Here is a 24,479-nt window from a genome sequence, read left to right as displayed (position 1 = left end):
AACAGACTGTGACATGAGCTACATGGCAGGTGGAATGCGGAAGTACTATTAAAGCTCAGCCTAATGGTAAGAGGCAGCTTCCTGTAACTCCCAGGCTGAGTGATGAAATTTGATGAGCAGGGCATGAGGTTGAGCCATCTCAGATTTCAGAGAACAGCATGTGAATGGGATCCTTAAGCAGAAGTGTGAATAGGGGAACTGCCCATACAGCATTGCTACTGGCTAAAGGATGGTGAGCAGAAACCAGAGACACCCAGTCTGAAGAGATTAACAGTTGAGTGGCAAACAGAATTGGACCATGGGCCCGGGGTGTGTGTGTGTGGGGGGGTGCTTCCGAAGGCCTTAGCACAGTACTGATAGCATCCGAGTTGCACTTTGGCCATGTAACTCCAGCTTGAAGTAGTGAGAACAAGCCAAAGAGAAAGGCGGGACGGTGGTCCTGTGGCTTTGGTGAAGGGAAATGGTAATAAATGATTGCAGAAAGATTGAGACTGGGAATCAAAGTTCAAAAAGACTGATGGGTATGGGGGATTGTAGGAGGCTGCCAGGTGTCTGGCTCTGGAGTCCACATGAATGAGAGGACCATCATGCAAAATGGGGAGCACGGACACTCGATATATTTGATCCTCAGTGGGGAGGGAGGGAAAATAGCTTCCACCAGTGAACAGGTGATGATGCTCCTGGAACAAAAATTACTACCCAATTTATTACTTCCTCTAGAGCTTATAACCCCAAGACAAAGAGGAGCGGATGCTGGTCCGTTTGTTCAGCAATCATTTACTGACATTCCACATTATCCTGTGTACTGACACTAAGAAAAGAACACTTAGCCCAGTCCATTATTCCTGTGATGGGGCCAACTGAAGGAAGGCAGCTGTAAACACAGTGAGTTGAGGACGAGTCAGAAAGTAGGAACAAGGATTAGAAGATACAATTTTCAGTGAGGTGGATAAAGGGACGTGTTACTGGAAAAGGTAACATTCAAACAAAAACTCGAAAGACAATACATTTCCAAGAACACCCTTCCAGGCAGGGGGCAATGTAAGGATAAATTCCTGAGCTGGGAGCTTGGTGGGTTTTTAATCGACAAAAGTAGCCACTATGCCTTGAATGGAATTAGTTGAGAAATCACCGGTGTTGAAGGCACAGAGCTTTTTGGGGTGTTTGAGCAGGGAGCGGCAGGGAAATTTGACAGTTTGAAACCCAGCTAAGAACTTTGGGCTTTCTTCTGAGAAACATAAGAAAGCACCAAAGACTTATTAGGGGGAGAAGTTAAGGGGGAAAAGAAACTTTTACATAAGGCTCCCACACAGAACTTTTTTATTGTTTCCTGTTCAGCCCTTTTTTTTGAAACGTATTTCCAACCCAATCATGTTCTTACAAATTTTCAGCATTTTGTTATAGCCTTAGTCTTCTGAGCCCAAATTGTGACCTTGTTTATTTGTCAATGCATTTATTTCACCATAAGTATTGAAAGACATGCGCAGCGATGATCTGGGCTCTCACTTCAGCATTTGAAGATGTTACTCCATTGTCTTCCAGTTCCAACTGTTTCTGATGCAAAATAGGTTGTCATTCTTTTCTTCCTCCCTCATACGCAAGTGAACCTTTGGATTATTATTATTCTGATTGCTTTTCAAGTTCAAAGGATTTTTTTTTTTATTTCTTCCTTTCATTTTTGGCTATTTGACTTTTATGTGCTGAGGAGTAGCTTTATGTTTGGTGAACTCTGAGTACTTAGGATAGTGCTCTTCAACTTGGGGGAGAGGGAGTCTGTCATTCCTGTTTCAAATGCTTCCACTGCCAGCCTCCTGCCTCCTGCCCTGAGTGTGTCAGCTCTCTTAAACATTTTCCACATTGCATTCTCTACTTGTAAGTGAGCAACTTCTGTTTGTCCTTTTTATTCATTGTATCTTCTGCTGTTAAGTCTGTTGTTGATAATCTCTACATTTTTCTTTCCGATGCTGTGTGTGTGTGTGTGTGTGTGTGTGTGTGTGTGTGTGTGTGTGTGTGTGTGTGAAGATCAGAGGACAGCTTGTGGGAGTTGGTTCTCTTCTTCCATGTGGGCCCTGGGGATTGAACTCAGACTGTCAGTCTTGGAAATAAGTGCCTTCACTCAGTGATTCATCTCTTGGGCCCCAATTGCTGTTTTTATAACTAGAATGTCTACTGTTCCAGGATTGCCATTTCCTTCTTCAACACCATAATTCTTCATTTATTATGTCCATTCCTTTCTACCACTAGAAATATTGAGCGAAAGTGTGGTAAAAACACATATTAACATGGGAATCCTAGATTTTGCATTAATCATTAATGGTAAAAGAAACAGGGAGACAAGTTAGGAGGCTATTGAAATAATTCATACAAAAGATGTTAGTAGTTAGGACCAATACAGCACCTCAGACAGTGAATTGGGTGTGATGACAGAAACCTAATCAATACTATGGGAACAATTCCTTAAAAGGAGGTTTTTACTCAAAACATTAATGGGACATATCTAGAGGATTTTTTTAAAACTTGACATATAAAAGGAGGTTGGGACTAAAACAAGACTTTACACTCTTGTACCATTGGCATAGGAAAGTTCTTTTAAGGGATCACCCAGGGCACAGGAAAGATCTTTTGAGGGATCACCCAGATTAACTTCATCTTACCATTGAGGGGCTTTCCCAATGCCATATGGTAAACGTCCACACCATGAATTAAACCTACATGACTATACACTTCCTTACCATGTTCCTGTGAGACCAGGGAGTTGGGATAACTTAGAGGCAACGAGCCTGGAGGGGAATACAGAGGAATAAAATGACCACTGGCTCGGCACTTACTGCATGCCTACACCACAGAGTCACCTTGCATACATTTAACACTTTGCTTCTGTAAAATAGGCACCACCATCCCATTTCCTCACAGGAAAGAGTGAGGCTCTAGAAGACAAAAAACCCACCAAGAACATGTCCCTAGAAATAGGGCAGACCACAGAGCCATCTGAAACCTGATCACCAGTGGTCTGCCTCTGCACGAGCTAGGATTCTGCTGCAGCAGGTCCTGGCTAGAATGTAGACACAGCCGACAGACTAGCACTTTTCAGCTGTGGTCTTATGTTCATCTAGGAAACAGCCCTGCCTGGTGACCACAAATTCAACACCAACAATTCCACTGCAGACAAAGCTGGCAGAGTAAAGTCTTCAACTCCTCTCTATGGGTAAGGAAATTTTGTATAGAAGAAGAAAAAGATGTCCTTCCTAGAGGGCTTGTGGGTGGAAAGATGGCTCACTCGGTAAAGTACTTGCCATGCAAACATAAGGACCTGAGTCTGGACCCCAGCATCCACATGGAGCATGCCAAGGAGTGCCTCTAATCCCAACACTGGGAATGCAAAGATAGAAAGATCCCTGGGAGTTACTAGCTAGCCATTCTGTCCAACTTGGTAAGTTCCAGGTCCACTGAGAGACCCTATCTCAAAAAATGAAGTGGGGAATGGTTGACACAGATATTGCCCTCTAGCCTCCACAAATTCACATGAACACACACACACACACACACACACACACACACACACACACACACACACACACACACGGCAGCTTAGGAAGAACCAGCATGGACTTCCTGAACACAGGGAGTCACAATTTCTAACAAATACATGAAATGCAGATCCAAGGATCCATAGTCCCCATTCTTTTACCTCCTACAGCAACACACCAAAACCTGGCCTCAAAGATATTCTGTTTATGCTGCCGGGATTGTGAGGAAGCTGTCATTGAGAGCACCACGGATCCTAGACAAACCCAAGGGAGCCAGCCACCAACCTACAGTAGGTATCAGACAACAACCCCCTAAGCCTCAGCTTGTATCACCTTCCTCCTAAAATGACCCCAGATTTCCTTCATCATTATTTTACCTTTATTTTTTGAGGTTATAATATAATGACATCATTTTCATCTTCCCTTTTGTCTCTCCAAACCCTCCTTGCTCTCTTTCATATTTATGGCCTCTTTTTTCATTAATTATATATAAACATATATATTAATACATATATATTTCTAAATACTTAAGTACAACCTGCTCCATCTGTATAATGTTACTTGTACATTTTCGGGGCTGATGAGTTGATATTGAATAACCAATTGGTGTGAGCTCTTCCCTAAGGAAGACTATATCCCTTAGTTGCCTGTAGTTCTTTGTGTGGGATTGAGTCTGTGAGCTTTCTTCCATCCACTTGGACATGTCTATCCATGTCTTCCTTGTTTGGTTCACGTTTGGGCAGTCATGTTGGACTTTATGGGTGTAGCTTCTGACTTTATCAGGAGACACAGTCACACGGCCAACTCCCTCTTACAATCTTTTCATCCCCTCTTCCACGATGTCCCCTGAACCTTGGGTTGGGGAGTTGTTTTGTAGATATACCTTTCATCTTTTGATTGAAAAAAAAAAAATGCCAAGCTAAAATGAGGTGGAAGATAGGTGGCTAAGCCCCAACTAGCCAGTGAGCTCAGGCTTGCTAGCTGAAGTGTAAACTGAGGTCTTGCAGCACTGACATCAGCAGAGAGCTTCTTGGAATGCATGATTAGGGCTGAGGATGTAACTCCATTGGTAAGAGGGCCTGCTTAACGAGCCTTCAACCTTAGGTCCCATCCTAGTCTCACACTGAAAGCAGAGTGTGCTGGCACACATCTGTACTCCCAGAACTTGGGAGGTGAAGTCAGGAAGATGAGAATTTCAAGGTCATCCCTACTACTGGAGGTGAGCTCAGGATATATGAGACTCTGTCTCAAAATCAAAAAGAGCATCTTCAGACCCTCTTACAGGCCTATGAAGCCAGAAACTGTGTTTTAGTGTGTTCTCCAGGCAAATCTGGATGTACTTTGTAATCTGAGGAACAAGGCTAAAGACTATAAGATGATAGTTAAGCCCCTGCCTTCAGATCTGACATGCCCCTTTGAGTCTCAGTCTGCCACAGAGGTTGGGCAAGTCACTTAATCTGTCTGTGCCTCTGCTAGGCTCTGCTAGCCTATTCTGTAAAATGGGAGTATTAATAAATACACTTGGGGAATCATGGGTATGTGAAATAAAGCAATGTGCTTAAGTGCCTAGAACAAAAGAGGTGGAGAAGAAATGGAGATGGGTGAGTTCAGGAAGACTTGGGCAAGGCCTTCTGTTAAGAAGCCTTGGAGTTCCAATGGCCAAAGTCCAGGCCTCATTCCTTCTCATCTTCATCCTCAGAAATATGAGACCTCCTTGATTGTGTATCAGGGAATGAGGCAGAAACAGAGAAGGCATCCCAGCCTCCAGTTTCTATCACAGCCTTCTTGATGGTCCAGGACAGAAAAGATAGGCTCAAAACCAGCAATTTCAGAGAAAGAAAAAAAAAAGAGCAATATTATCAAGATCAGGCAAAGCTAAGACTCACAAGGACATAGCAAGACAGAGAGCTGGTGGAAATCTGCCCAGTGGGACTAGACAAAGGGCAGGAAAATCCTCACAGCAGGACATCCAGAAACCGGTCAGAGCTTTTGAAGGGTTTCTGAAAGTAGTTTCACAATAAAAGTGAACAAAATCTTAAAAACACAAATTCCCTTTCCCCAGATGATAAGGGGAAGTGTAATCTCCGGTTCACCAGCATGTGTGCAGCACTGTTCAGCTCTAGGTGGGTCCCCCACCCTGCCACGGTGTACTTGTGACAAGCATTTCTCAATCTGTACTACAGCTCGAAGGTGAACACTATTATCCAAAACAGGCGTACCATGTTGCAGGTATGGGTAGAGATGATGTCACACATCCAGTGACAAAGCTGTCACACCTGCTCAGAGAACTTAGCCTGTCTCTGAAGTTCTTTGTCACCACTCTAGAAGTACATAAAGGTTTAAATATAATCTATGCCTTTCTTTGCAGTAGTAAAATTAGAAAAAGTCTAAACATACAATAGTCTATTGGTTAAATAAACCTTGAATTATCCATGAAAGAGAATACCATACAACTACAACATTTTTATGTAGTGACATGGGAAAAATGTTTATACGTATATGAAGAAAATTAACCACATACATAGGACACACAATCTGACAAACTATGTTTAAAAAATGCTTAGGGAAAGATAGTATCTGGGAGGAGTTAGATTATTTTTCCTTTTCATAATGGAAATGCATTTCATTTAAAAATAGGAAAAAAAGTTGATGCTTTGAAAAAATACATATTTTTAAATTTAGCACTTGCTTAAAGAAGAATAGATTCAGATTTTCCCCATCCCATAATACCCATCATTCACCTATGTGTTGCTTCTGTTGGCTCAATGCCCTCACTTCTGTGATTGCCCAAGCCTTCCCACATGACCCCCATGGAATTCTCGTTGTCAGGTTCGCCGTCCCAGAAGAATGAGTTAAACAAACAAAATTCCAAGCACACTAATGCACAGTCCTTCTTTGGTCAAGAAAAGAGATACTCTTCCAGCAGCAGTGATTTTGAAGGTGAGTCCCAGAGTGAGGTCCTGACACTGGCCTCTGGGAAGTGGGGGCTCTGTCCTGATGGCCAGATCCTATGGGTATGTGAATTAGCTGTGTTCACACTCCAGAGGATGTTGTGGACACTACAATGCCTGAGTCTAGCTCCATTATTTTCCATGTTAGGCATTGCACCCAAAGGAGTGGGTCTGGGAGGAAAAGGATGTTCCACATCCATACACACTCCTCTGAGCACCATAGTGTGTTCTTGAATGTGCATTTTGTGTGACTCTGCTTAATCTCTAGTTTGGAAGCTACACACTGAGTTCCAGACTGACAGGTCCACATAGGTTCCAGAGTGGCAGGTCCACATTGGGTTTGTTTTCCGATGTTCCCCCAAACTCAGCCGGTACCTGTCAAATGAGCAATGTCTGAAAATGCTAATGGGCTCAGTTGGGATGACATGGCTGTGGGTCAAAGAAGAACAAATGTCCGACCTAGTTCAGTAGCACAAACCATAAAGAAGAAAGGCAGCCATGCTGAAGGGAATTTATCCTGTGCCCAGATGGCCTCACCCAGCCCCTTGTCCCCTAGGGACCACTGATCCATAAGAATCACTCACATTTCCCCACTGTAGAACCCACCTGTCAGTCAAGCCCTTGTTGCAAACATGAGCCCATTGAAGGGTAAATTTTCCGCATCAGCCTGTCTGTTCTACTTGAATCAAGAGTGAGGAGCTGGGGGCCACACTGGCTCGCCCACCCCTCCCTTGCTAACATTTCATGCCAAAGTAGGCTGAGATCTACACTGGGAAAGGGACTTTGCAGCAGCCTACCAGGAAACACCACCATGTCTAAGCCAGGATGAGCCCATGTTTCCTGGTTCCTATGTGCTTTGCCAGCGATTCCACCACCACAGAACAATACCAGGCCTCCTAACTAACCTGGGGTATGCCTGGACTCCCAAGGAACTCCTGGAATCTGGAAACCCATCCCAGAGGAATACAGCCACAGCAGTCCATCCAAGTCTAGCTCAAAGGCCTTCACAGCATGCTTTCCTTCTTTCAGAGCTGACCGCATACAACATACAAACAGGATACCCTAAAAAAAATCTAAACCGCTACTACCAGGAGTGCTGGGCCTTCCAGCCGTGCCTCATTGGGAGACCCTGAGGGTTCTAGTGGCGGCGTCACACAGGCTCTGAGCTGTGCGGCTGCTGGAGGGTCTCCAGGAGGGTGAAGAAGGTGGTGGACAGGAGTCATGAAGACCGATTCAGAAACTCCACCGCAGGAAGGAAGAGGCCTGAGCCATCCTGTGCCACCAGCATGAGTCACTCCAGCCCCTGACGCAGCCAGGGAGGGGGGCTGCCTGCAATTAAAGTCCTTGGTTGCATCAGAGGATGTGTCCCTCTTTTTTTTTTTTTTAGTTTTATTGATGAAAGCATTAGTCTGCATTGCCGAAACCGGGAATCGAACCAGGGACCTTTAGATCTAACGCTCTCCCAACTGAGCTATTTTGGCCCCACCTGGTGTCCCTCCTTTTTGTCCCTCCTCCATGCCTTATAAATAGCTTATCAGTCCTTATATTGTCACTTCTAGTTAACTGATAAAAAACTTAACATTGTGAATAGCTTTTGAAATGATTTCAAATTTACAGAAAAGTTGTCTCGATAGAAAAAAAAAAAGGAAAAGAAAAATTAGTTCAGATTCACCAGTGGTTTGCACATTTCTCCTGTTCATCTTACCATTTTTCCTTTGTTTTTCCTGAATGACCTGAGAGTGAGCATCCTGCCCCCTTCCCTAAATCCTTCATAGAGCAATTCTTCTAGACAAAGGACATCCTCCTTTAACTCCGCCAGGCACCAAAAAGTAGGCAGATCTCTGGAAGTTCAAGGCCAGTCTGGTCTACAGAGTGAGTTCCAGGAAGGGTGCAAGCTACACAGAGAAACCGTCTCAAAAAAAAAAAAAAAAAAAAAGTAAAGCATCTCATACAAAGACAATCCTATTTAAATTCCATCAATTGTCCCAAAATGCCTCAGCACTTTTTCACCCAAGGCTATGGATTCCACACAGTCACCGTGAGTTTCACACATTTCAAGTGTTCAGTTTAGAATTATCTGATATTTCCATTGGATCAGAGTCAAGCTTCCCATTTAGCACAGGAGGAACATGGTACCCTCCCTAACAGATGGTGTCAGGAGGTACAGAGCACACAGGGTCCCATATGAGTGGAAATTTAGATTGCTTGCTGAAGGGACTTCATGTGGACATCAGCAACAGGTCACTTGCCCAGCATGTAGAAGGTCTAGACTTGATCCCTAACACCACAGAAATAAAAACAAAAGTCACTTGTTTGACTTAGTTCCTCACCAAGTCTTCCCACTTTATTGGTTTGTAATCTTTTGTTTTGTTTTGTCTTGTTTTGTTTTTCGAGACAGGGTTTCTCTGTATAGCTCTGCATCTTTCCTGGATCTCGCTCTGTAGCCCAGGCTGGTCTCGAACTCACAGAGATCTGCCTGCCTCTGCCTCCTGAGTGCTGGAATTAAAGGAGTGCTCCACCACTGCCCAGCTGGTTTATAATTTTTTTTTTTTTTTACAAAAGATTATTAGTTTGGTTTTATTTAGTTTTGTTTTTTGAGACAGAGTTTCTCTGTATAGCTTTGTGCCTTTTCCTGGAACTCACTCTGTAGCCCAGGCTGGCCGCAAACTCTGAGAGATCTGCCTGCCTCTGCCTCCCAAGTGCAGGGATTAAAGGTGTGTGCCACCTGGTTTTGTTACTTTAGTTCTCTAGTGTGATTTCTGGGTTTAATGATAGGCAATCTTTATTACTTTAGTAGTATTTGTCTTTTGATTTGCATTATATTCCACTATGTATTTATTGAGATGGGGCAGGCTAGGGTATACAAGTGGAAGTCAGAGTGAGTACAGCTTGCAGGAATCAATTCTATCCTTCCACAATGTGAGGTCCAGGGATTAAACGGGTCGTCAGACTTGGTAGCAATTACCTTTGCCTACTGAGCAATCTCAATAGCCACACGCTTTTCCTTGATGGTTGAATGGGGAATTTATTTCCTTCTTTTCATTTCCTGATACAAGTGTGTAAAGTGTGTGGTAGGCAGAATGGCCTTTCGCCCAAGGATGCCTTTCCTCCATTTCCTAGCACCTGGGAGCACGTTACCTCACGAGGCAGGTTAAACAGGCAAGAGTGCTAATGTGTGGCCTTCTGGTGGAGACGACACCAGTTATCCGGTGGGCCTACTCCTGTCCATGTAGACAGCCTTCCAGCTCTGAACTCGTTCCTGACACAGCACAGAGGCCAGGACAGAACAGGAGAAATGGTAGTGGTGGGCAACACAGACATTCCCTACAGGGAGGAAAAAGAACTAGAACAAGAGAGCAGACAATGCCTCGTCCGCTAAAATATTCAGCCTCTAACTCTATGCTTCAGTTTCTTAATCTGTAATGTGAGGACAGCCATAGTGTCTACCTGGAGCACAAGGCAACACTGAGCCTGAATTCCCTTCCCTTCCCTATCATATCTTCTTGAGTGCACTGTGCTTTGACTGGCTCAGTCAGACTGACATCTTTGGGTCACAGAAAGAAAGATGTCCAACCTAGGACAGTGGCACAAACCATGAAGATAAAAGGCAGCCATGTTGAGTGTCCAGGTGGCCTCACACAGGAAACTGAGCAGGTGGGCCAGTGGCAGGGACCTATACCTGCAGTTACACAGTATGTCTCAGGAGAAGAACACATCCTAGCTAGCCTACTAATCCAAGGACAGAAGATACCCCTTCTAACAACCTAATACATGGTGGACAGTGGGACAAACCACCACAGAGGAGGTCAGCACCCAGGCTCCCTCCTCCCAGAACTGTGGTCCTGTCCAGAACCCCTGTCACCAGCATTTCCCAGTTCTCAACTCTGTGACATCACAGTCTCCTATACACTTGGCCAGTAGCAAGGAAGGGAAAGTTAAAGGTGAGACCTAAGAGTGGGAGGGGTAACATCTCTGTACTAGGACAACAGTGCCCCCACACTCCCAAACATAAACTTACTTGCTACCAACAGTAGACGCTACCCTCTATGGCCTCCACCAACTGTTTCTCCTTCTGGCTCCTGGCTCACCCCACATGTACTGGATAACCCCAAAGGACTCCCTCAACTCTAGAAACCTGCTGGCTTGACCTCAGAACCTTGTTTCATCTGGCCACTGTGGTGTGGGGTCTCTTAGAGACCTCAGGCTCACAGTCTGTTGAAGAAAAAAACAAAGTTCTCCTCTTTGGCTCCTACATTCATCTAAGGGAGGCACAGGTAGTGAGAAAAAAAAAAAAAGCCTGGATGTCCCCTGTGTCACCATATTTTGGTGACACAAGCACTTACTGTGTGTAAGATGCCTTGCTAAGCCTTTAGACCTTCATACTACAAGATCTTCACAATATTGGACAGGTTTTATCACACCATTGTGCAGAGAGATAAACTGAGCTTCAAGAGGAGAAAACTTGTTCTAGGTCACACAACAGGGTGTTATAGAAATTAAGACACACACACCACAACATCCACTTAAGTAAAAAGGGTGTGTGCTTAACCAAGATGTCACTCTGTCCATCTTCAGGTGAAGCCTTGATATTTAAGTGTCCTTCCATCAGCTCTCAGAGTACCGGATGCTCCTGAACATGTCATCCTGGAACAGCCTGCAGGGTGAGGCATTAGATAGCAGGGAATCTGGCTTCCCACAACACCACATTAACAGTGCTAAGGTAGAGCTCCATGGTAGAATTTTTGCCTAGCATGAGCAAGGCTCAGGATCCATGCCCAGTAATGGAAAAGAAAAGAAAATCAATGGAGTCCAAGCTGTTCCTTTGGGCTGTGACATGGGGACAAGTCACATTTCTGAGACCTCAGTGCCCTCTAACAAAGTGGGACACCATCATGCGTCATATATACAGACAAGACAGAAGAAAAAGAAGCCTCAGAGGCCAAAAGACCTGCTCTAGATAATCGATGAGCATCAGCATGCCTTACACTGAGGCTGGTCCTCTTCCCATTAACTTGTACAACAAAGGCCCAAATGAAGCTGTTTCACAACTAGGGAGAAAAAACCCACTGGTGGAAAGGAGACTGGAGAGGACTGTGTGCCACTCAGCAGTCAGAGGAGCTCTAGGCACTAATTTTACCAACACAGAGAACACGGAGTGGACACCCACTCTGCCCTGAGTTATGGTGTAACCAGAGACCTAAAGGTGATGGTGACCCATCCTGTCTCTGAGAACAAAAATGTTGCTCCTGTTCAGAATCCTTGGGATTTCACACATGACTTTACACCAGGAAATCCTCCATAAATACTTGTCCCCAGGTTCCCATAGAGAACTAGTCCCAAAGCAGCCTTGGATACCAAACCACATGCTCACCCAAGCCCCTGAATAGAACATATTTGCATTTAACCTAGAGAGAGAGAGAGAGAGAGAGAGAGAGAGAGAGAGAGAGAGACCCTCTTTTAGACCATTTCATGCTACTTATAATGCCTAGTGCTCCAGGAATACTTGTTACATTCTGTGGCTTAGGAAATAATAAAAGTCTGTATATGCTTAGCAGAGATGCACATTTTTCAGAACTTTTTCATCCATAGCTGATTGAATACATGGATTCAGAACCCAGAGTGTTAAATATATATGCTGAACAATTTTTTAAGACTGTCTATTTAAGCTGGGCATGTGTCATACATACATCTGTAATCACAGCAGCGGAGCAGACAGAGCCAGAGGATTAAAAAGTTTGACCGGCTTAGGCTGCATAGCCAGAATCCTCACTAATTACACAAATCCCAGATTTCTTTCATAGACAAATAAGCATTCAGCAAATACTGCTGAGCACCTCCTAGAGATTAGGCTGACACTGTTTGGTGACATTCAGGAAAGCCAAAAGCAGAGGGACCACAAAGAGAACCTAATTCATCCCAGGACAAGGACAGCTTCCTGAGGAGGTGACAATAAGGAGTAAGACAGGAATGCGGAGCAGAGGGAGGGAGGAACAGCAAGCGAATGGCACAGAGGAATCCTGGAAAGAGCAGGCTGGACCCCAGTGGAGAGTTCCCATGCTGCACAGCAGCAAGGGTGCCAAGAGCAATCACAGGATGGGCGGTGTCTACAAGGCCAGAGCCTAAAGCAAATGCAGCTGGACAGGGAGCTCTTGTGAGCTCACACAAAACAGTGATGGAATTTACTGTGGAGCAGATCTTCTGGCTGCAAGTGAGCCAAAGTGACCAGGAGGAATTTGTGGTCATGAACCAGAGGCAGACGGTATAACAAGAAGGGCAATAGGCACGGGGTAGCAGATGAAAGATATGTACAGATTGGAATCGAAAGGCTTTGAAGAATAATTCACTGTGAGGAGGGCAATTGGTGCAAGGGAGGTTCTCCATTCCAGTCTCTAGATATAACATAAATAGGACTTGCCCCCAGAGAGGGAGCAATGGAAGAAGAGAAGCAGATGGGTTACCATGGAGCCCACCAATAGATGGTCAATGTACCCCCCACAAGTCATCCACAAAACCATCAGTCAGCTTGGCAGATGGATAAGACAGTGTCTTCTTAGTTGTGGCATCTTGAATTAAGAATGATTCCTGCTGCTTCCTGTTGACATCACCTGCTTATGCATAGGACCAGAGCAGGATAAACCCAGGTTCGTTCACCCATTCCTCCAAAGTCCATAAAATAGGTCTCTACACTCAGAACAACACAAGTCTCTATTATGCTCAGAACAGCACAAGAGACAAAGACCCCGTCACAGAGGGTCTGAGAACATACAGATGATTCAATGTTAGGCAGAATTCGAGTATAGCAAGGCATGGGAAGTGAAACGGGAGTATGGGGAGTGGCAGAAGTAAGGTGAGGGGCAGACAAGCTTAGCCCAGGCAGCCTGTGAGCAAGGGCTTGAAGCGCGAAGGAGGGGGTGGGGAGCACGACCTAGCAGACATCTAGGAAAAAACACTGCTGGCAGAAGATGAAGCAGAGGAAGAGCAGCAGGCATGCTTGGCTGCTGGAACTGAGGGAAGAGGAAGGAGGAGGAGACAGCGCTGGTCAGGACTAAGGCAGGGTGAAGGCGCTTCAGCACCCCATCCAGAAGAGGCCCTGGCAAGGACGGGCTCTTACCCTGCAGGGCAAAGGGGGCTCTTCTACTTCACTTTTCTGTTGCTATGATAAACAACCATAACCAAAAGCAACTCGGGGAATAAAAAGAGTTTTAGTTTACACATTTATAGTTCATGCTCAAGGGAAGCCAAAGCAGGGCTCTGCAAGGACAACTGAAGCCGAGACAGGGAGAAATGCTGCGTATTGGGTTGCTTCCTCCTGCCCTCTGACTTTGGGCCAGCTTGCTTATACAATCCACGACCAACTGCCCAGGGGTGGCACCGCACACACTAGGCTGGGCCCTCCTACATCAACTAGCAATCGAGAAAATGCCCCAACAGACATGCCCACAGGCCAGTCTGATAAGGGCAATTCCTTAATCAGGGTTCTGTCTTCCCAAGTATGTCAAGTTGTCAGCCAAGATTAGCCATCATGGTGGCTACTGGCAGGTTGCAGACAGAAGTGATAGGACCTGACTCATTCAGGGAAGACCAATTGGAAGGAGCAAGAGAGCAGTTGCAGCCAATGCAATAACCCGGGGTGGGGGGGGGGAGAGGGATAAGGAGGAGATTGGAAAGGTAGATGCGAAGCCAGAGCCCAACAATGACACCACAGAGTAGACTTGGGGTGCTGTGATTGACATTCAACAACTATGATGGAAATTTCCAAAATGGGGACTATGAGATCATAGACCCAACCCTTTAAGATTCTGTTCACTCTGAGAGGCCACATCCCATATCTTGAAATCAGGTCTGTCTACCCCTACAATCCCAACTCCTACCCCCACTACTGTGTCTCTGGGACAGAGAGTTAATAAGTCATGCTGTGCCTAACATCATCTAATTTCTAATCTTGCCTAGTACCTGATGTTTCCATGTGCTTTATCACATAGACTTTATTGAACTAAATAACACACAGTGCAGACCCTCCTGCTACCCCCTAAAAGGATATAAAGGTCACCTATTTTCCTTTGATTGGGGGAGTTTGCTCTGAAGGTTTCTTCTGTGGGCCTCCCTGCCTCGTGCTGTCCATGACAGCTATCTCTTTCTTTAAGCCATACCTCTCAATGAAGCTCCTTTCTAGGTTTTAAAGGGAAGCCTCTTTCTCCCTTCAAGTCTTTGCCATGCAGTATCTGATGTACTGTCCCCCTTTCTAATGCTCTCCAGCCTCAAGGCTCAGTCATGATCTCATAGCCTCGACCATCTCTCCTAATAAAGTCCGTTCATGAAGGATATTTTCATGCAAGTTCCTTTCCCATACCAACCAACCCATCTGTCATCTTTTCTCTAACAAGGTCTTTGTTATAGAGAAGAGGGTTCTAGAGTAGGACACAGAAGAGAGAAAGGCGATTGGAATACGGTAGACTTACCACCTTGGGTCATCAGAGCCTTGGGAAGATGACCCGGTCAATCATCTCTCTTGTCGATGTGGCCCTCAAGCCAGAGACAGGCAAGAGCTAGACCACAGCCACACAGAAATTATCAGTGAGGCAAGGACTCGAATGAACTTCATGGTCCTGCTCCCTCAGACCTAGGCCCAGCTGGAATTAACTGGAACCAATGAGGCCCATGAGAAAAGGGGGCAGTGAGCAGAGGGACTTCTCAGGAGTCTCCACCATCCCCATCACAGCAGCAGTTGACAAGCAGATGCATACTCCTCTGGTTACACTGTTCCTCCTGCTTTCCTGATGAGAAGCAGAGTCTCAGGTCCTAAATGTCCACTCAGCATCCTTGCAAGCAGAAGATAACTCACCTAAAATCTACACATGGGCTGTACGTGTTAAAGTTCTGCTGTCAGAGACCTGACAATATGTCAACTATAGTCTTGGGTTCATTCAGGAAAGAGCTCAGCCAATGAGCTGTAAGGAACGACCCCCATCACTACCTGCTGGCTGAAGGAGGAGCACCAGAGTATGGGGTTGTCACCCTTCTATTGACAGGTGAACACTGGACAGCGAAGAAGGGCTGGCCCTCAGAGTGGTGGAAGTGGACAGGTGAACTTCAGGAGACCACAGGGAGCCATAAGCAGCTTGACAATGGGTGGGGAGGAGACCAGTGTGACCCATTGCTTAAACAACAATGGGCTTCTGGGATTGGGACTGCCAGCCAGCTACCCAATACCTTTTCCTCTTCCCAACACCACCAACACATGGCATCCAAGATCCTCTGTTGCTGTTGCAACAGTGTTGCCAGTGAGTCTACCCTCAACACTGCTGGCTGCCTCACTCCAACAAAGTCCCAACAGCATCACCCACGGTCCCTCAGTAAGTCCATACTTGGCACAATGGGTACAAGACTGAGTTACTTCTTGGGGATTCAGTCTTCCCAGCCACTTCTTGCTGGGACACCTTCTTTAAGACTTTGTAGGTGCAGAAGGGGAATAGTTACCCAACCTGTAACCAAACCATCTACAGACAATATTAGGTATTTGATATTAGTTGCTGCATCTTAGTTAAGATCTCTGGCTACCATCTTACTTGGAAAATTTAAAATCAGCCACTTAGGAGCTTGAGTGTGCTGCTGACGGCCCTCTTTCTCTGGAAAATGAAAATGACATCTTCTGTACAGGTGATTGTAAACTGTGGCATATACACACTTAGACTATGTCCCCAAAGAAGTCACTCAATAAGCTATGTGCATATGCATTAGTTAGAATCGGTTAGGTTATACTATGTTAACAAACCATCAATCTCAAGTGCTTAGCATAATTTGTGGTCAATCTTAGCTCAAAGCAACAGAATCTTATTGTTTTTATTTGGGGTATTATTTTATTTGAGACAGGGTTTCATGTAGCCTAGGCTGGCCTCACTATTTAGCTGAGGTTTGACTATATTAGTTTACTTTCTATTGTTGTGATTAAAGACTATGTCAAAAGCAACTTAGAGAGGAAAGAATCTTAGCTTACAGCTTACAGTCCATCACTGACAGAAGTCAGAGCAGAAACTAAAGGCAGGAACCTGGAAACAGGAACTGAAGCTGAGGCCATGGAGGGGTGCTGTTCACTGGCTTGCTTTCCATGGCTTACTCAGTCTGCTTTCTTATACAACACTGAACCATCTGTCCAGTGGTGGCTCTGCTACAGTTGGTTAGGTCCTTCCATATCAATCATTAACCAAGAAAATGTCCTATAGACTTGCCAACAGGCCAAACTGATGGAGGCATTTTCTGTCTTAAGGTATCCTCTTTCCAAATAACTGTAGCTTGCAGCAAGTTAACAGAAACTAACCAGCAAGATCACCTTGAACTTCTGATCGCTCTGCCTCCATATGTTGAGATTAGAGATGTACACCTTCACACCTATTAATGCAGTGTTGGTGATTGAACCCAGGTCTTTCTGTATGCTAGGCAAGCACTCTACCAACTAAGCTATGTCTCCAGCCCTGATTTTAGAGTCATGAACAAGCATAGGAATCCTAGGTAGAGTATGATTAGACTTACTTGTAATAAAAGCTATGTCCAAGCTGTCTTCTCCTCTCTTCTTTCAGATATGAACATAAGTGGTCATCAAAAGGACTTTCAAAGGAAACTTTCACACAACTGCTCTGACAACTGGCAAGTGTTTAAGGCCTGTGACCTTAGGAAACCCTGAAGGTTCTAGGGGCAACATCCTGTAGGTTCTGAGCTGTGCAGCTGCTGGAAGGTCTCCAGACAATGAAGACTGTGGACAGGAGTCATGAAGACTGATTCAAAAACTCTACCTCAGGAGGAGAAGAGGCCTGAGCCATCCTGTGCCACCAGCATGAGTCACTCCAGCTCCTGACACAGCCAGGGAGGGGGGCTGCCTGCAATTAAAGTCCTTAGTCGCATCAGAGGACGTGTCCCTTCTCTTTGCCCGCTTCCCAGCCTTCTTCTGAGAGTCCTATGACTGTGGAAAACGATGGACCTGCCATCTCTCGTAGGAGAGGTATTTTACTGTTCTACAACATGTAAGCTCCTCTCAACTGACCCACAAGTACCTAGGAAAGCCATATAGTGGGAAAGGCTTGTGCAGGTGGGTGCTACTGCAAACACCTCAAGCCAGAGGAGATGATTCTGCTCACATACAGTGAGACCCATCTATACTCTAAGCCACAGGGAATAGTGGTACTGATCACAGGGTGCCCTGCCATCAGCAGCCCCAGGACTGCACAGTGCATGGGCAGCACAGCCATGTTAGATGGAACACTGTCAGATGTATGAGCCCCATGGTGGCTTCCATCTCAGGCAGAAGCCTACCACTCCGATATATAGGATAACTTTGGAAGCAAAGGAAGGAAGAGCATTTTCTTCCTGTCTTTGGGGTTCATTCAGGAAAGGTTTCCTGGAGGAGTTGGTACTTGAAGGCTCTGAAGGTTGAAAGGGAACTGGCCCATCCAAGAAGAAGAAACAAACTCAGAAAATCTGGGATAGAGGCCTGGGGACATGCAAGGGTCACAAGCTTCGAAGTCTATAGTGACTCAAGTAAAACTCTGCACCAGGGTGTGATTGATGGTGGGAGAAACAGGCAGGCAACAACAGCTTCGTGTTCAAGGACATCCTGAAGGGGACCAGGGGACACAGATGCAGAATGACACAGCCAGGTGTGTGGGTTTTGAAGTATCGGGGTCTTTGTCCCTTCAGTCTATTGTGACAGTGTACCATGAAAAGATGGTTCATAAACATCAGGATCCCATGGACCACTCACTGTCCTAGAGGCTTGAAGTGTGAGACTGAGGAACCAGCAGGCACAGCGTCTGGTAAGAGAGCACTTCCTTATACAGGGCACCTTCTTGCTGTGTCCTCGCATGGTAGAAGGGACTAGGAGTCTCTGCTGAGTTTTGTTTTTGTTTTTTAAGATTTATTTATTTATTATGTATACAGCATGTTTGACAGCAGGCCATAAGAGGGCACCAGATCTCATTACAGATGGTTGTGAGCCACCATGTGGTTGCTGGGAATTGAACTCAGGACCTCTGGAAGAGAAGTCAGTGAGTGCTCTTAACTTCTGAACCATCTCTCCAGCCCTCTGCTGAGCTTTTATAAGGGCACTAACCCTAATCCCATCCCAAGGGGTCCCCAACTCCTATGTCATTGCCTCCAGAATTAGGACCTCAAAATCCTGTATTCACACACCATGTCTGTCCCTCCTTGAGAGAGAGAGAAAGAAACCTGATGCTTGAGTCACACAACTGTGTTCACATCTATGCTTAAAACCATGTCACTTTCTCAATGCTGTGACAAAACACTGACAATGGCAGCATCATCGGGTCACTATGACCTAATAGTCCATCAAGGCAGCACAGGGTGAGGCAGCTAGTCGCACTGTGTCCACAGGAAGGGAGTGAGGTGAAGACAGGCACTTTGCCCACTTCCTTTTTATCCTTTTTTTTAGTCTAGAATCCTAGTCCCTGGGATGGTGCTACCCACATTAAGGGTGGGTCCTCCCTCTTTATTAAACAGGTCCAGGGTGTGTTTCATTGGTGGTTCTAAATCCACCAAATTGCCCATGAAGATTAATCATCATGGGAAGCTAGCCATACCTCAGTATGAGTGTAGTCATACAAATAACATGAAAAGCCTGGCTACAGCTTCCCTTTCTAAGTGCTCATAAGCCAACAAGGTTAGCAAACTACCCAGGTTTTACAGCCTAGGAAACTGGCCTAGAGTGAATAAATTATAGTTTAAAGTTTACTAATAGTAAGTGGCAGGCTGAGACTCAGACTCAGGAAGTCTGACTCTAGTCCACACTCTTAACACCTCTGGTCATGCTGTCCTCATTAATGAGAGAATGACACACAGGTATTGATTGCTCTTGTCCCCAGACTATCCATTCCCTGCTTTTAAAAAATGCAGCTGAAAATCAAAATGACTCTGAGATACCATCTTACACCTGTCAGATTGGTTAAAAATCAAAAACACTGATGATAGCTTATGTTGGAGAGGATGTGGAGTTAAGGGGAACACTCCTCCACTGTTGGTGGGAGTGTAAACCTGTACAGCCACTTTGGAAATCAGTATGGTGGTTTCTCAAAAAAAAAAAAAAAAAATGGGAATCAGTCTACCTCAGACCCAGCTATTTCAATCTTGGGCATATACCCAAGGGATGCTCAACCACACTACAAGGACACTTGCTCAACTACATTCATAGCAGCATTATGCATAATAGCCAGAACCTGGAAACACCCAAGATGCCCCTCAACTGAAGAATGAATAAGGAAAATGTAGTACACAATGGAGTACTACTCAGTAGTTAAAAACAATGACATGGTATGTACTCACTCATAAGTGCATATTAGGAGTAAAGCATGGGATAACTAACAATCCAGAGCCCCAGAGAGGCTAGAGAACAAAGAGGACCCAAAGAGGGATGCATGGATTTCCCTGGGAAGGGGAAATAGAAGAGATCTCCTGGGTAAACTGGGGGTGGCGATGGGGAGAGCAGAAGAATGGGAACCTGAGGGAGTGGGTTTGGGGCTGGGCAGGGGTGAAGAGTAATGAAACACACATCTGAATAAGGGAGGCATTCCGGTGTTAGGGAGAAACTTGGTCCCAGGGAAACTCCCAGGAATCCACAAGGATGACCCCTAGAAATAGTGGAGAGAGTGCCTGAACTGACCATCTCCTGTAATCTAAGCAGGTGACTGCCCTAATTGTCATCAGAGAGCCTTTATACAGTAACTGATAGAAGCAGATACAGAGATCATAGCCAAACACTAGGCAGAGCTCCTAGAGTCTTCCTGAAGAAAGGAAGGATTGTATGAGCCGGGGTGGGGGGGGGGGGGGGGGGGGGTGTGTCAAGGTCATGACAGGAAACTCAGACAGCTGATCTGAGCACTTGTGAGAGCACAGGTACTCTGGACCAACAATTAGGGAGCTTGCATGGAACTGACCTAGGCCTTCTGCATGTGTGTGACAGTTGTGTAGCTTGGTCTGTTTGTGAGGCTCCTAGCAGTGAGATCCGGTCCTGTCCCTGGTGCTTAGTGGCTTTTGGGAACCTGTTCCCCATGCTGGATTACCTCATCCAGCCTTTTCACAGGGGGAGGAGCTCGGTCCTACCTCAACTTGATGTGCCATGCTTTGTTCAAACTCATGGGAGGCCTGGCCCTTTCTGATGGACATGGAGGAGGAGTGGATGGAGAGGGGAGTAGATGGAAGTCGGGGAAGGAAGGGGAGGAGAAGAGGGAGGGGGAAATGTGGTCTGAATGTAAAATAAATGAAAAAAATATTAAATAAAACAAAATTTTGAAAAATGGAGCTGAGAATTTTTAATAACGTTTTGTTGGCAGCTGGTGCAATGAACAACTTTGTCAATAGCTGAAGCTAAAGATACTGAAGAGGAAATGGCTTCCTTTCCTAGTTCCAAAATAGGTGCTCATTTTGTGGGTTCTTGAAGCTTCTCCAGCTTCAGGATCCTTCATCTTAGGTGACTTTTTAGCTCAGGGTTCAGCTGCACATGGGGATTGGAGACACTTAGCAACTATTTCTCTTGTGTCTCTTATGAATGGAGTAACCCCAGTGAGAGATCTCCATGTAACAGCACCATGGAAGGCCTGTTTCTAGAGCATTCTACCAATAAATTTCTCTGTGATTGTGAGCCATAGCCGTAGCCTCAGTGAAGTTTGGCTCTCAGTCCTAGGTGGGGCTGCCCCTCTATGGGGCAGCCCACTGCTCACATGGTCACAGATCTTTTCCCATCACTCCTTCCTTACTGCCAAGCACTAACAGTTATTAACACCAGAAGTTCCACATTCAAACTACTGTGTGGTATTGGAACTGACTAATACAGAAATAAAACCTAGCAGACAGGAAACGCTTATGGGTATGATCAGGGTCAACAACGGCATATGAGACTTGGAGAAGAAGCCCAGGTCACAATATTTCTTGAGTACAGCTAGCTGACCAATTCTAACTCAGACCTCATGGGGAAAAAATAGAGAATGAGGTTCTCATGGTGTTAGGGTCAAGCTGACAACACATATTGTTTAATTCTGGGCTGTGTCAAAGTGGAGGAGCCTATCCCAGGAAAGAAGAAGATGGAGAGGAAGTGGAAGAGAAAGATGAATGCCAACTATGTAAGAGCCAGGAATGGTGGTATAGCTTGTAATCCCAGTACTCCTGACACAGGAGTATTGCAATTTAAAGACCAGCTTGGGGCATACAGCAAGATCCTATGCAAAGCAAGCAAGGACACAGGAAATATTTAGAAGACATAACGGAACAGTGGCTGTAGGGAAGCAGATGGGGATGGGGGAGTTACAGGTGAACTATATAGTATAGTCCACTGCCTTGGACCTCATGAGGGCCAGCTTCCTCTTCCTCTCCAGTTCCCATAATGAATCCCCTAGACTCCTCAGCAACCAGGGGTGAGAGGCATTCTATACCATCTCCAAGGTCAGTCTTCCTGTTTTCCCCAGCACACCCCAGGTTCTGCCTTTGACTGACTTCCTGCAACAGACAGTGGGCACTCTGAACACCAAAGAAACTTGTTCCTTAATTTAGAAGGCCCTCCACAGAAGGCTTGCAAAGAGGCTCCCATCCTGCGGCTGTTAAAGGGCCTTCAGCCTGAGCACAGCATAATTTTGAAAGATTTTCAAATAACAATAAAGAGGTCCATGGAAGCCACAGAAGCCCAATTTATCTGATTATGGCAAAGTAGCCAAAACTTGACCAACCACCTGCTCACAGCACTGGACAAAACTGTTGGACATGTTGGAGGGACACTCTGCCATACCCTAAGCAGAGTTCACAAAGCCTCAAAGCTGAGCAGAACTTCCCATACTTACAGAGTGGGGTGACATGATTACCATGGAGGGGTTTCAACTTTAAATACACACACACACACACACACACACACACACACACACACATACACACATGAATACATACACACCTACATATATATACATACACACATATATACACATACATACATATACATGCACATATACATATATACATATACATGTACATACAATATACATACACATATATACACAAATACATATAACATATACACATACACATTCACATGCACTTACAAACAAACATACACACACACACACACACACACATACATACAAATTTTCAGCTAAAATCCCTGAAGATCTGGAACCCATGTGAAAGAGACCAATCCATGTAGACTAGAACCTAGTTAGTCGCAACCATTTCTCCCCAAAGCAAAAGACCTTTGCATATCTCTTCATCTTGTTTATTTAAAAGTGACCAACATTTAATCAAAAATGACCAGAAATATCAAAAGACCAAATGACTGAAAAGGAGAGAGAGAGAGAGAGAGGAGAGATTTACAAAATGTCAGTTGAAATCAGTAGATGTAAACTTTTCAGTGTGTGCCATTAAATACTGAAGCTAAGAGATGACAAGATGGATAATTTCAACTGAGAACTGGAAGCTATTTTTAAAAGTCACATAAAGGGGTCAGTGAGGTGGCTCAGTGGATAAAGGTGATTGTCTTCAAGCCTGATGATTTGAATGTAGTCCCGAGGACACATACGGTGGACACAGAGAACCAACTCCACTTGCACACTGTAGCACATGTGCCTACCGCCCCTCCCCCTCCACATACACAAGCAAACAAATAAATGCAGTTTTTGTTTTGTTTTGTTTTGTTTAGTCAGGGTCTCTCTGTGTAACCTCATCTGTCCTAGAACTCACCGTGTAGACCAGGATGGCCTTGTATTCACAGTGATCTGCCTGCCTCTGCCTCTCAAATACTGGGATTAAAGGTGTGTGTCACCATCCCCAGATAAACCAATGTAATTTAAAAGTCACATAAAATTGTAGTACTTTATCAATGAAACAAAGATCTCAATTGTCAGAAATCCCAACCAATTAAAGATAAACAAGGGCAAGATTACGGAACAGAATATAAACCAGTTTAAAATGTGCAGACTGAAGAAGAGCCAAAAGTTAAAGCACTCATGAGGCTAAGGTAACAGGACCGATGTGAGTTCAAAGCCAGCCTGGCCTGCTCTAATGGCTAATCTTGGCTGAAGACTTGACTGCATCTGAAATCAAATAAAACTCAAGCAGCTGGACATGCCCCTGGGGGTTTTATTGATTAGATCATTAGAGGTGGGAAGAGCAACCCTAATCTGGGCCACATTCACTGGTGGCAGCCCACATAAAAGGACATGGAAGAAGGAAGCTTTGACTTTTCTCCTGCTTCACTCACTGGCAAGTTCATCTGTCCTGCTGCTGAGGCATCCCTTCACTGGCACTAGAACCTACTTCTTCAGGATTCCAATACAGACCAAAGACCAGCTAAGAGATGCAGGCTTGTGGACTGAACAACTACCAGATTCTTGGTCTCTCCATCAGGAGACAGCCGTTGTTGGACTAGTGAGACCACAGCCCCTAAGCAACTCTTACAATCCTCTCGTTTTTACATATATATAGTGCATACATATAGTGCATACATATAATTATATCTATTATTATGTTAATTATTATATATGTAGGTACAATATATTAATATATGTATTACAAGGGATTTAATAGAATTATATATGGAATTATATAGGTTACACAATATATTTATATATGTATAAATTCATTTTATCAGTTCTCAGTATGCTACTACACTGCACTAAGATATGGTCTAAAGTTAGTCCCAGGAGGAGAAAGAGACACAAGGTACAAGCTGGAAATACAAAAATAACTTTTAAAGGTGATAAAAAGCAATAAAAAATTACATGGTTAAACATAATTGAATACACACGATAAGCCTTTTTAATAATGCCTGTTATGTGTTCAAGTACAGAAAACTGGACCCAGAAAACACCAACCCCAGGGGTAGAGTGAAGGACAGTGTGGGCTCTGTTTGCCCAGAGGCCAGTGCAAGAGCTCACACGGCAGACCTCAGGCAGTCAGGGACACTTGCTGACATCAGGGGACCACTAAAAGAAGTGGCTTACAGGGGCTAAATGATTTTTTT

The 24,479-nt window shown here is 44.9% G+C and overlaps 1 protein-coding gene across 1 annotated transcript in view; it reads left to right on the top strand.

Moving 5' to 3' along the window:
- Positions 1-7,611, top strand: part of Tex48 (testis expressed 48) — a 122,207-nt gene extending 114,596 nt beyond the window's left edge. Inside the window, exons 2-4 of the mRNA XM_036178554.1 lie at positions 3,698-3,817; positions 6,357-6,467; positions 7,508-7,611. Coding sequence (XP_036034447.1) covers positions 3,698-3,817; positions 6,357-6,467; positions 7,508-7,611 — 335 coding nt within the window. The remainder of the gene's footprint in view (positions 1-3,697; positions 3,818-6,356; positions 6,468-7,507) is intronic.
- The last annotated feature ends 16,868 nt before the right edge of the window (positions 7,612-24,479 follow it).

The sequence above is a fragment of the Onychomys torridus genome, chromosome 2 (genome assembly GCF_903995425.1).
Source record: "Onychomys torridus chromosome 2, mOncTor1.1, whole genome shotgun sequence".
In the NCBI taxonomy this organism is placed as follows: domain Eukaryota; kingdom Metazoa; phylum Chordata; class Mammalia; order Rodentia; family Cricetidae; genus Onychomys; species Onychomys torridus.
The sequence above is the reverse complement of the archived record's forward strand: the minus strand, read 5'-3'. Positions and strand labels throughout refer to the sequence as shown.